The sequence below is a fragment of the Alexandromys fortis genome, unplaced genomic scaffold (genome assembly GCF_014885135.2).
Source record: "Alexandromys fortis isolate MF-2015 unplaced genomic scaffold, M_Fortis_MF-2015_v1.1 scaffold_6, whole genome shotgun sequence".
Classification (NCBI taxonomy): Eukaryota; Metazoa; Chordata; class Mammalia; order Rodentia; family Cricetidae; genus Alexandromys; species Alexandromys fortis.
The window spans coordinates 10,309,412-10,323,064 of NW_026067902.1; the positions used below are offsets into that span (position 1 = coordinate 10,309,412).

General features: G+C 38.6%; 1 protein-coding gene across 2 annotated transcripts in view; it reads right to left on the minus strand.

Annotated features, from left to right (window-relative positions):
• Zc3h6 (zinc finger CCCH-type containing 6) overlaps window positions 1–13,653 on the minus strand; it is a 52,262-nt gene that overhangs the window by 4,334 nt on the left and 34,275 nt on the right. For both annotated transcript variants that reach the window (XM_050133985.1, XM_050133978.1), the window contains 5 exons: window positions 8,692–8,808; window positions 7,990–8,101; window positions 6,009–6,118; window positions 4,165–4,418; window positions 2,007–2,509 (listed from right to left, as the gene is read on the minus strand). In XM_050133985.1, coding sequence (XP_049989942.1) covers window positions 2,007–2,509; window positions 4,165–4,418; window positions 6,009–6,118; window positions 7,990–8,101; window positions 8,692–8,808 — 1,096 coding nt within the window. The remainder of the gene's footprint in view (window positions 1–2,006; window positions 2,510–4,164; window positions 4,419–6,008; window positions 6,119–7,989; window positions 8,102–8,691; window positions 8,809–13,653) is intronic.

Consider the following 13,653-nt stretch of genomic DNA (forward strand, 5'->3'; position numbering starts at 1 on the left):
AGTAAAGAAAAATAAACCACAAAAGGTGGAATATACACAGAGAGTCTGGATTATGTATATTATTGTGTTTTCTTTGAATTTTTTAACTGTAGAGAGACATTTGATTCTGGGGGCTGCTAAGCTAAATCATCATATATGTTATAAAAGTATCTTAACTTCAAAATTTGAGTCTAAGGATGGAAAAGAGGTTCTGCTTTTTTGAAAAATATTTATTTATTTACTTATTATGTATACAATATTTTCTCTGTGTGTATGCCTGCAGGACAGAAGAGGGCACCAGACCTCATTACAGATGGTTGTAAGCCACCATGTGGTTGCAGGGAATTGAACTCAGGACCTTTGGAAGAGTAGGCAATGCTCTTAACAGCTGAGCCATCTCTCCAGTCCTGAGGTTCTGCTTTTATTTCCATAGAAACCTGTGGATTCCCTCTAGGCTAAGGTAGTTTGATGGAAAAATACCCCCCGGACAGTTCTCCGTGAACCCTGAAAATACTTCACTCAACAAAAAGCAGGAAACCATTTAGAGAAAACTACATCCAAATTCCCAAAATGATTGTTTATAAATGTTTGTTTTCATTTAAAGGGGAATATAATATAGATATAAGTACTTTACATTTGTATGGACTTTGGTGTATTACTACAAATTTAAGGTCAACTTAATTATATGTATATTTCTACTCTTATTTAAGGTATTGTGCCTGTACAGATCATTTAACTGCCAGATATTCTGCAGGACAGAAGAAAGTGACTGACAAACTGCCAATAAAGGCAGAACAGATCTTCAAATATCACGCTTCACGGAAAAGTCTGCTGGATACTATGGGCCTGTAGGCTGAAGATGGATGCCCCAATGGTACAGAAGGACTGTGGGTGACTATGCAGGCAGTAAGATGTCTAAGTCAATTCTAGAATTTTGGAAGTTGCTTGGCTGCACTTCCTGTTTGCTTAAGTAATATTATTTCCTTCTGGGGTCTTTTTTTTTTTTTTCGAGACAGGGTTTCTCTGTAGCTTTGGTGCCTGTCCCGGAACGAGCTCTTGTAGATCAGGATGGCCTCGAACTCCCAGAGATCCACCTGCCTCTGCCTCCCGAGTGCTGGGATTAAAGGCGTGCGCCACCACTGCCCGGCTTCCTTCTGGGGTCTTTGATGGGGTTGAAGAAAAATAGTTTTAATTATAGTTTTCTTTAGTTATGATAAAAGATAAATTAAATATCAAACTTTAGACTCACAAAATATTTTAACTATAATTCTTGCTTGATAACAGTTTTGTATATATAATTTTACTATGTTAAAGTTAAAGCCTTTCTTTTTAATTAGTCAGGAAAGGGGAGATAATGTAGCTGTCCTTCTGTATATGTGTTGCTTTTATTGGTTGATGAATAAAGCTGTTTTGGCCAATGGCTTAGCAGAGCGAAGTCAGCTGGGAAATCTGAACAGAGATATATATAGAGAAAGTAGGTGGAGTCACGGAGACACCATGCAGCTGCCAAAGGAGATAGTTGCCCAGGACCTTTACCAGTAAGCCACAGTGCCATGGTGATACAAAGATTAATAGAAATGTGTTAATTCGAGATGTCAAAGCTAACTAGAGGGCTGGAGAAATGGCTCAGAGGTTAAGAGCATTGCCTGCTCTTCCAAAGGTCCTGAGTTCAATTCCCAGCAACCACATGGTGGCTGACAACCATCTATAATGGGGTCTGCAGGCATACACACAGACAGAATATTGTATACATAATAAATAAATAAATAAATATTTTTTTTAAAAAAAAAAGCTAACTAGAAACATTCCTGAGTCATTGGCCAAGCAGTGTTGTCTTTTTTTTTTTTTTTTTGGTTTTTTGAGACAGGGTTTCTCTGTGGCTTTTGGAGTCTGTCCTGGAAGTAGCTCTTGTAGACCAGGCTGGCCTTGAACTCACAGAGATCTGCCAGCCTCTGCCTCCCAAGTGCTGGGATTAAAGGCGTGCACCACCACCGCCCCTCTGTCTCTGTAGTTTGCCTTCGACTTACCAGCACAGTTATCAGGTGGTTGAAAACTATGTGCAGCATGCTGTGAGTAGTAGTCCTCGTAAACCTCGGCTGGGACTTGAGGGGATGCGGAGTCTGTGCTAAGCTGCATCTCTCCAGGCATTTGCTGGTACAGTGAGGCTGGAGAGCAGTGGTTCTCTCTAGGGACTTTCATTGCAGGTCCTGGAAAGCCTGGGGAATGATAAGCTCTACCCGTGGCTGGTAGTATGTCCAACTGAGTAAGCCCTCCAGCTTGACTATGGGAGCTTACAGTTTCAGGTGGACCAGGTGGCAAAGGTGCACTCTCGTGCACTGGTGGACCAGGAGGTCCCACACATGGGTGATGTCCAGGGGAGCCTGGACGCCTCACAGGACTATCACAACCTTGAGGCACATTAGGTCCCAGATCTGGACTTGACTCAGAATTGTACATGTGCTGTGGACAGGGACTGCCTTCCTGAAACTGTGGTCCTGGTGGTGAGGCACTGCTGTAAAATGCTGGTGGTCTGTAGAAAAACCAAACAAAATAAAAGTAAAAAACAAAAACAAAAAGCAGTATTTCTCAGTTCAAAGCAAAGAGACAAACAAAAATGTTATCATCCTAAATAGATAATAGTTAAGGATGATCTTTTATGTTCAATTAGAATCCTGTGTATTTAAGAGATTACTTAAAACATACATCTCTTGCTTTCATTTAGATATGGTTCTCTTAATTGCTGTTAACTGCCAGCTGTTTGGAAGATACAGAAAACTGCAAATATAAATAAAGTCATTTGAAACCAAGCACTAGAAGACTCTTCTGTTTTTCTGGATATACACAAACTTATCTACAATTAAATTAAAATCTTATTATCTAAACATATAGCTCTGATCATGATTTCCAATGGAAGCTTTTTATGTTGATGGCATACAAAAGATTTCATTTTTAATGCTGACTTTATCATTTCTAATAGTTTTGTCAGTTTTTTTTTTGGTTTTGCTGAGAGAAACTGCCCAGTGATGAGTCTCCCACTACAATTCTAATTTAACATATTTATATCTTTCATTTATTTCATTATGATATATAATATTGGAAAAATGGTGGGTATTCCTATTCTTTTAAAATTTGAGGCAAACTCTCACTCTATGGCCCATAGCGGCCCTAGACATATAACCCTTCTATTTCCGTCTCCTGTCCTAGTCTGCTTTCTATCACTGTGATAAACACTGCGACCAAAGCAACCTGGGGAAGACAGGGTTTACATCATCTTACAGCTCAGTCCATCATGAAGAGAAGCTGGGCAGGAACTCAAGGGAATGAAACAGCCCATGGAGGAACACTGCTTTCTACTGGTTTGCTCCCATTGCTTCTTTAGTCTGCTTTCAACCCAGGTCTACCTGCCCTAGGATGGTGTCACCCCCCCATGGGCCATATTCTCCCAAACAATCAAGCAAATGCCCCTCCAGTCTTGCCTACAGGCCAATGTGATGAAGGCATCTTCTCTAAGGTTTGCTGTTCCAGACGACTCCAGCTTGTGTCAAGCTGACCGAAATAGCACACCTCTCAACGCCCAAGTTCTGACATCATGAGCACATCTACCACCATGTCTGGTTTTCTCAACTTTAACTGAAATACTCTTACTGGCTCACATTAGTTGTGATATTTACTCTAGTTTCTTGTTTCTCATCTGCTGAGGTATCATCACCTCTCCGGGCATTCAGGATTAAAGAATAATAAATAGCAAGGCCTGGGTATACGTTCACTAAAGGACAGGAATCAGGACTGAAAAGGCCTTGCTAGAAAATGAAAACTGGATGCTGCTTACCCAGAGTCTTTCCTAATACCTTAAGGAAATTATTTTCAGACAGAACCAAATAAAGGAGACAGCATATCAGCCTTTTGAAAATGTAAGCTCCTAAGTAAGTAGACAGAATGTCAAATCCACCCTGCCAGTGCTACTATACAGCTAAGCTCCTAAAGTTGTGTAAAATCCACGAGAAAATCACTGGGGGCAGGAAAGAAGGATAAGGGCATAGAGAAAGGGGAAGCAGCAACCCCAAGCCAGGCCAGGTAACTGCTGCTCTGCCTAGGTTTAACCATGTGAATGACCTGGAATGCTCTTTGGTATCTTAATGTTGAGTTTTAGGGGAGAATGATGCCATTTTGGTGGTGTTAACTTACTTCTTCCCAATTTTATGTGCTAAATCCACAGTAGGTTTTACGACTATTTCAAAAAGAGATGGAATTTTCTTCATATCATCAGAAAGATCTGTCTCAAAATCGTCTTCAGGATCAGAAAAGGGTAAGTGCTCTGTTGGGGTTGGCAGAAGCCCGACTCCTGGGGGTGGTTTGGGGAGAGGAGTTATGCCACGCTTTCTAAGTTCTTCCAGTTCTCTTTCATCTTCATTTGTAAGTTCTTCATCAGCATTCAACACCTAGACAATTGCAGAGGTTAGTGCCTCAGAACAAGCTTTCCTCCTCACATTAAAAATGAAAGACCTCAGTAAGCTACTTTCGTTAAAAGAAAAAAAAATTAAGATTAACATTAAAGTTTAATTGGATCAGAGATGAGTAATTATTTTCAATACACAGAATGAGGTTCAAAGCAGCTTAAAGCAGTCAAACATAGAAGGTAATTTAGTCTGGAACCCTTTCTAGTTTTTGCACACACTACAGACACAGACAGACAGATACACACACACACATTCTTGTAACAATGCACTTGGAAGCCTAGCTACTTTACCTGCATGTACTATACATACATACATACCCCTCTCCAAATAACGTACCTAGCAACCTCAGAATCCCCTAGGATCCCCACCTGCTTGGCTACATATACTCTTGTTTCTGAACAACAGTACAGATTTCTCCACTACAAGTAACAATCAAATTTAGACATCTTTTATTCAAGTATACTCTCAATGTTTAATATAAAAAACAGAAGGGCTGGTCCTGTGTCAACTGGTTTTATGGGCATGCACAGTAAGGTAAACTATGTATTTAAAGTAGACTTTAGGGGTAACTTATTTACCATCTTATTTAAGCACATTTTGCATAATTGGATATATATGTGATTAAAATCAGATTGTATTATGGGAAGAGACATGAACAATAAAAAATTATTATATGACCTAAACTACTAAGCAAAATAGAGAAGTAGGGATTGGAGCAATGACCTCGTGATTAAGAACACTGACTGCTCCTCCAAAGAATCCAGGTTCAGTCCCCTGCATCCACAGATGCAGCTCAAAACCATCTGTAACTCTAGTTCCTGGGGATCTGACAATTTCCTGGACTTCAATGACATCAGGCACATCTATTGTACACACACATGTACGTAGAACACTCATAAAATAAGAAGATAATAATAATTTTTAAAATAGAGAACTACATGCTACATTCTTCTTCTTCTTGAACCCCACTCCTGTGCCCACTGTCAGTCCTGACAAGTGCCCACTCCAATCCAACTCTGCTCCAAAGAAAGTTATCTTGCTACTTTGGCAACTTTGTATGAACCCTTATTTTCTTTTTCTCATTTTAATCAAGCAATTTACTTATCCTTTTCTCATATATTACATCCCAACCGCAGTTTTCCTTCCCTCCTTTCCTTTGGTCCCCTCCCCTGCTCCCCCAGATCCACCTGTCCTCTGTTTCACTTCAGGAAAGAGCAGGCCTAGCAGGGATATTAACCAAACATGATGTAACAAGTTACAGTAAGACTAGTGCCCTTATTTTCAACCTTTAAATAAAGGCCAAGATTCTAGAACTCTTGATCCCTAGTAAGTTTGGAGTATTGTTCAAAGTAAATTACTTCTTTTAGTATCAGAATAGGGATCAGATTAAAATATTCTCAAATTTCTAGACCAATAATTCTATTTTCCAACAAACTATATTACTAGAACAAAACCTACAGGATGTTCCTCAATTTCTTAGCAACTTTATAAAATACTCTTTATAAGGTCTGATTTAAGTAAAATCTGAGGGAAGATCTAACAAATAATCAACAGTGCACAAGCACAACTCACTTTGTCCAAAAGTTTCTTTGTCTCTTTAGTCAGATCATCATGGGAAAACTTGCAGTTGTCTCCTTGGTAGCACTTTGCTCCACTATGATAAAACTTGCAAGGAAATTCACGTAAACAAAAGCATTAAGGAACAGACCGAGTACGAGCAAGGATAACTGTGTGTGTGCAAACCTGTGCATGCACATGTGCACATACATGTGCCTGTATACATGGAAGGCAGAGATCAACACTGAGTGTCTATCACTCTCAACCTTAATTTTTAAGACAGTTTGTCACTGAAGCTGGAACTCACAACATTCAGCTACACTGGCTGACCAGTGACCTCTAGGGACTTGTCTGTCTCCATCTACCACCCAACACTATGTACACATGCCACTGCACCCAACTTTAACATGGGTGCTAGAGATCTGAACTCAGCTCCTCATGCTTGAATAGCAAGCATTCTCCGGAGCCATCATCCCAGGCCCAAGGTCGAGTCTTTTTCCTTTGAAAAACTGTTATAAAGATGATTCACTTCCAGATATTTGCTGTATAACACTGTACCTACAATTAACACTTTCATGTTATACCTTCTTAAAAATTGTTAAGAAAAGGCTGGAGAGATGTCTCAGAGACTAAGAGCACTGGCTGCTCTTCCAGAGGTCCTGAGTTCAAGTCCCAGCAACCACATGGTGTCTCACAACCATCTATGTTTCGACAAATATTTTGTCTGCCTCAATCACTACTATTAAACATTTCTGTAAAGGTATACTGAAAATAATTAAAATTATAAAAGTCATGGTGACATACATTTGCAATCCCACAACGCCAAGAGAATTCAAGACTGCCTTGGGCAATAAGGTGAGTGTAAAGTCAGTCTGGGCTATATAGTGAAACTCTGACTCAAAAACAGAAAACAAGGAGACAACCCCCCAGAATAATCAAAAACTATAATGAAATATAACAAAAGTTACTGAAATAAAATATCATTTATTTACAAGTAAAATGAGATCCTAAGAACCGAGTAGAAACTTTTAAAAACAGAATTTGATATCTGGTTTCTGAAAAATGCTATCAAATCTGAAAACAATATACTTGTATTTTCTTGACCAAAACAAATTATATTTTAACAAAGAAATGAGGTGTATTTGTCAGATTATCAAATACACTCTTTGGTGAGGTAGGGTTCGAGATAGGATTTCTTTGTGTAGCCCTGGCTGTCCTGGAACCCAATCTATGGGCCAGGTTGGTCTTAAACTCACAGAGATCTGCCTGGCTATGCCTCTGGAGTGCTGGGATTAAAGACGTGTGTCGCCAAAACCGGCTCAAAAACACTCTTTTGGAGGACAAACAGCACAATAGATAAAGGTGTGCTACTGTGACCTTCTCATCAAGAAAATTCTAGTGTGTCTCTTTTCTCATAGCCTTGCTAATAACAAACAAATTGTGTGTGTGTGTGTGTGTGTGTGTGTGTACACATCTGATGGCTGTTATCTTGGTGTGGTTTTAATTGTATTCCTCTTACTGTGAACAAGATAAAGCATCCTTCCATTTGATTTTTGACCACTTATTGTTCTTTTTCTGTGAATTATCTTTCTTTCCTGCTCCCACTCTTCTCAATTTTTAGGAAACTCTCGCAGAATTTATAAAACTCATATATTTTTTATATAATTTCCCATGTTTTAATGTGTTTACTTAGCTTGGAGATTTTTGTTGTAAAATTTAAATGCTTGCAGCCACATTTTTAGTCTTTTCCCTTATCGATTCTGGTTTGAGCCATAATAAGGTTTTCTATTCCCCTGGGTTATAAAGAAATGCATTCCTATATTCCTGAGCACTTGGCATGTTTGAAGTATAGAGGATGGCAAGACTGGGTTTATATAATGTGTCGCTTTAAATATAAAAACCAAGCTAGGATTTTTAGATTGTACTTATGATTTTTTAAAAACCACAATGATGAAATATCAGTATGTTAGTTGATACACATTTCTATAAAGGATATCATGCATATAAATGCAGTTTTCTCCTTTGGTACAATATCCTTGTAAATAGTATTTGCAGATCTCCTTTTTCTTCTCCAATTCTGCATCATGATCAAATTTACAATGATCTCCCTGTTTAAACAAAAGAAAACAGAAAGGAAGAATTCAGATCTACTCTCGCCATGTATCCACGGTGGGATTCTAGTCATTATCCTTAGTGTTAAATACTGAGCTACAAGGATGTAGATAATCTCTCTCAAGTCCTGCCCACGCAGTGTATGTGGCCTCAGGACTGCCAGTGTCCCACCAGCACCCACCATTTCTAGACGTGGCATAGGAACTTATTTGACCTCTTGGTGTCATGCCTACATCGGAGCTAACAGCAGCAGCTAAGCAGTGCATCCCTAGGAGTAAACACCATGCTCCAGCCAGACCATGAATGCTTTCTGTCACACTGCCAGAGAGCCACAATGCTATCTGTCACAAACGTCAACACATCTGCCAAGTGAAATCTGTTTTCTTCCCTTTCTTTGTTGCTGTCCCAGAATATAATTAAATGAGTTTGTATATACAGTAATTTCATGCAAGGTACATCTTAAATATCTAGTGTTATTGCAGCTATCTGAGCAGTAAAAGAAAATATCCACTCCTCAAAGGACTAAATTCTAAATATTACTTTGAAAGTTAGAATGCTCTATCATACTCTTTATGGTAACACTTACCTTAATACACCTCCCTTCCAAGAAGTATTTACAGATCTGTTTTCCTTTGTGTTCCACTGTGTGCTGGTTAATAAACTCCTGAGTCATAACTTTCCACTTTTTCCCTGGCTTATTGTACTGCAAGAAAAGATTCACTGGAATGTAAGATATGAAATATCAATACATGTTAAACATACTTACATGGATCTGGAAAGCAGTATAAATTAACTATTAATAGTAATCAAGATTAGACATTCTGAGTCTACTCGCTTAACTGGAGAGAAATGCTTCTGGTAGTCTTGTTTATTGCTACAACTGGCTGCAAGGGAGCCTTTTTCCTTTTAAAGATAAATTTTAAAAATAAGATTATAAAAGGCTTGAAATTTCATAATAATTGGGTAAAGGTACTATAAAATATAGACTCCTATGAATTGCTGACAGAAACATTATCAGCAACTTTAAAACACCCACCCTGATGCCAAGGCTGCAGCTCAGCATGTCACTACCTGCCTAGCATTGCACAAGGTCCAGGTCAATCTCCAGCACCAAAAAAACAAGCAAATACATAATTGTTAAATACAGAATTTTAAATTTTCAGAATTAGTCTAAGAATAGGGAAGCACACACAAAAATTTATTTACTGTAATTATTGCAAAATCACTTGCCACTGGAAACACTGAACTTGGACAAAACTAGGATCTCGATCAACTATGCTAAGCTACATTAAGGTGGTAGAATATCATGAAGTCATAATGAAATCATGTAACAGAAAGAACTTTAGAATACAAGAAATGCTCACAATCCTTTATTGAACAAAAACCTGACCTAATTTCCAGTAAGTAAAGCAAAGGTAATGACTAAAGTGATTTGTCTTCCCATTTCAGTGCATGTGTTCAGATGCTGGGATGAGAGGTTTTGTACAGTGTGGTTTCTGTGCGCTTCCTTAGAGAAGAAAGAACAGAAGTCACAAGTTACCTTCAAACTTAAGGGAAGAGAAAGAAGTACATTAAGTGAAGAAGCAACTTCACAGCTTTACTTCTTTCTGTAGTTCCCACTTACTATTCAACTTTGGTCCTAAGTATAAGATGGAATAAGGAGGCAGAATATATCACTGAAGCAGGCTAACTGTAATGATACACAATCACAAATTTTATATAATAATGCTTTTCAAGTATGAACTATGCTTTGAACATAATATGAACCCAGTAACTATTATTCTTTCTCATTTGATTAGTTTCCCCTTTCCCTTGGGCTTTTGCATGTGCCTACAATTAATTGCTGGGGAATATTATGTTAAAGTGTGTTACTTTTGTTTACACTGCATTTGCTTAACTCTGTGAAACTGTTACAGTGTCTGTCTAAACCACCTGATGGTCTAATAAAGAAATGAACGGCCAATGGTGAGGCAGGAACAAGGATAGGTGGGGCTGAAAGGCAGAGGGTATAAGTAGAAGGAAAAATCTGGGAAGCAAGAAGGAGCAAGAGAACAAGGGGAGGAGGGAATTAGGGGGAGCCACTCAACAACACAGCCAGCCACAGAGTAAGAAAGTAAGACATACAGATGTAAGAAAGTTAAGAGCCCAGAGGTAAAAGGTAGATGGGCTAATATAAGTTAAGAAAAGTTTGGTTAGAAACAAGGCAAGCTAGGGCCAGGTAATTATAATTAAGAATAAGCCTCTGAGTGCCATTTATTTAGGAACTAGGTGGCAGGCCCCTCAAAAATCCAAAAGAGTAAAATATCACACAACATAGAATCATAAGTATCTCTGGGCTGGGGAGATTAGTACAGTCAGTACAGTGAATGAGACAAACATTAGAGCCTATGTTTGAGCCCCAAAACCTACATAAAAAAGTCAGACATGGTGATTTGTGTCTGTAATCCCAGTGTTAGGAAGGTAGACACAGGCAGATTCTTGGGGATCTCTGACCAGTCAGCCAACCTAATGAGGGACCCTGTCGCGAAAAAGGTGCACAGCTCTTGAGCAACACATATAAGGTGTTTACAAACACATGTGCACCATACATGAACACACACTGACACATGTGCTTGCATACAAAGTTTCTCTCATTACAGTCAATTAACTAACACAGTTGATAATAAATTTTAATCTCGATTTCCCTACTGAGTAATAAAGAAACCAGTTAGCGCCTGCATCTAGAGGCGTTTAAAATGTTAGTGTTTGTAGGCATCCTCAAGAGTTAACACTATATGCCTGCATTTTACAGAGTTAAGTAGAAACAGACAGGAACTTTTTTGAGAATGAATTATTTTTATGCCTATTGTATAAGTATCAGGAATGGAGCAAGCTTACTTAAAAGGTTTACTTTACTTAAAAGCAACACATTCTAGAAATCTTTTATGCCTAGGAAAATGAACAGATACAGTTATAGCAAAAACTATGATATGAAATCTCTTATCCATGGAACAGGAGATGCTGACTAAACACTAGTAGGTGAGGAAAGGAGAGCCAAGAACAATGGATTAACAAAGTAAAAAAGGGGGCTGGAGAGATGGCTCAGTGGTTAAGAGCATTGCCTGCTCTTCCAAAGGTCCTGAGTTCAATTCCCAGCAACCACATGGTGGCTCACAACCATCTGTAATGAGGTCTGGTGCCCTCTTCTGGCCTTCAGGCATACACACAGAAAGAATATTGTATAGTAAATAAATAAAAAAAAAAAAAAAAAAAAAAAAGTAAAAAAGGCCTCGTTATGCCTAACCTGCTCACAGCTTTTCATACATGAAATGTTGACTGATATCCCCTAAATCAGGGTGGTATTACTGCATCTTACAAATTAATCTGGTCATGAACTTTAAAAGATTTTCATATCTGTTTATTTTCATGTATGACTGTTTCGCCTGTATATATGTCTATCTATCATGTGAATGTCTGGTGCTTGATGTCAAATCAGGGTGGCAGATCCCCTGGAACTGGATTTATGAATGGCTGTGAGCCACTATGTGGGTGCTAAGAACAAAACCAAGATCATCTATAAACACAAGTGCTCTTAACTGCTGAGCCATCTCTTCAGCACAAACTTTTAATTTTTTTAACCTTATTATAAAAAAAACTTGCAAACAAAATCACACACTGAAATTAATCAGATCCAAAGTTTTCACAGTTCAATAACCTTCCAGTGGTTCTCAACCCATGAGTCATGATCCCTTTGGAAAACCTCTATCTCCAAAAAAAATACTGACATTACAATTTATAAAAGTAGTAAAATTACATTGGAAATAATTTTATGGTTGGGAATCACACAACATAAGGAATCGTGTTAAAGAGTCACAGCATCAAGAAGGTTGAGAACCACTGCTCTAAAGAGTAAGTGTAGTCATTTGAAAGAGAAGCTGTGGAGCACTACCAAATATATTATGCACATATCCACCATGTAAACTGAAAAGTCCATGAGAGTTAGAACTAGAGACACATGGGAATACGCCCTTTGATAGCTCGCGTTCATTACTGGCATTCGGTCCCTCTCTCCCCTATTATCTGGTCCCTCTCCCCTATATTCTGGTCCCTCTCTCCCCTATTATCTGGCCTTTCTTGTTCTCTTTTCTACATGCTCTTCTGTGCCCACTGTGCATTTGTTCACATGTACACAGCGACTATTGGCTGGATTCTACACATGAGGGTGAACACACACTTTTTTGTTTCTAAGATTTTGTGGGCTAGTTTCACATCACATATTCTATTGTTCATCTATTTTCCTGAAAATTTTGTGATTACATATTTTTAGATTTGAAAATTATCAATTTTATATCCAAATTTTCATTACCCATTTGTCAGTTGATGGGCCACTAGGTTGATTGCAATTCTTCAATTCTTTACCATAGAATAAAACAGCAATAAATACATGGGTACAAATATCATTATGGCAGTTTTTATTTTTAGATCAAACTTGTGAATATACCCTTAAATAGTATTCTAAGTAGTAAACAGTAAGAAACCTCTGCCCATTGTCTAAATATCCATCAAAATGCAAACATTTTTATTTCTTTTTAAAGATGTATTATTATTTTCTGTGTATGAATATCTTGCCTACAGTATTTATGTTCATCATGTGTGTGCCTGGTGCCTGAAGAGGCCAGAAGAGTATGTCAGATCCCCTAGAACTGGAGTTATAGGTGGTTATGAGCTGCCATATAGGTGCTGTGAATTGAATCTGTGTTCTCTGCAATAGCAGTAAGTGCTCTTAACCACTAAGGCTTCTCTCTAGCCCCAAAACAAGCATTTTCAAACTATAGCCATGTAGTTTACTCAAGGTTTCTGGGTTTTTTGTCTGTTTGATTTTTGTTTTTTGAGACAGGGTTTCTCTGTGTAACAGCCCTAGCTGCCCTGGAACTAGTTCTTGTAAACCAGACTGGCCTTAAACTCACAGAGATCCACCTGCCTCTGTCTCCCAAGTGCTGGGATTAAAGGCATGAGCCGCAGCTGCCCGGCCAAGGTTGCTGTTTTTAAAAGTCTATTCTGGTGCCTATGAGAGAGTCTGCTGGTTGAGGACCCTGCACCAAATCCCAGGACCTATGAGACCCACATGGTGGAAAGAAGCAGCAGGTTGTCTTCTGACCTCCGTCTGTGCTGTCCCTACATATTCATGCATGAGCACAAAATACATAAAATGTAATGAGCACATTAGAGCACTCTTGCTTCCATCTAACTGAATCAAAGCTAGAACTGTGATAGAATACAGAAATGGATAACTCCAAGTCAGAGCTGCTGAAATACACATGCACAAAAATTCAACTCAATCTAACATGTATTTGCTGAAGAACTGTTACATAAAAAGTATTTAAGTTCATCTTTCTGATCATTTATACACCCTTTTCCCCTTTTCAATGCTCTCAGCTCTGATAATTAGATAAACTTACTAGCACCTTCCTTCCTGGCCCACTGAGCTATATTCCCCTGTTATAGCTATTTGCATTGGGGAGAATGACCTCTAAGAAAGGAAAGCACAGTGAAGGCAGAATAGGGGTAT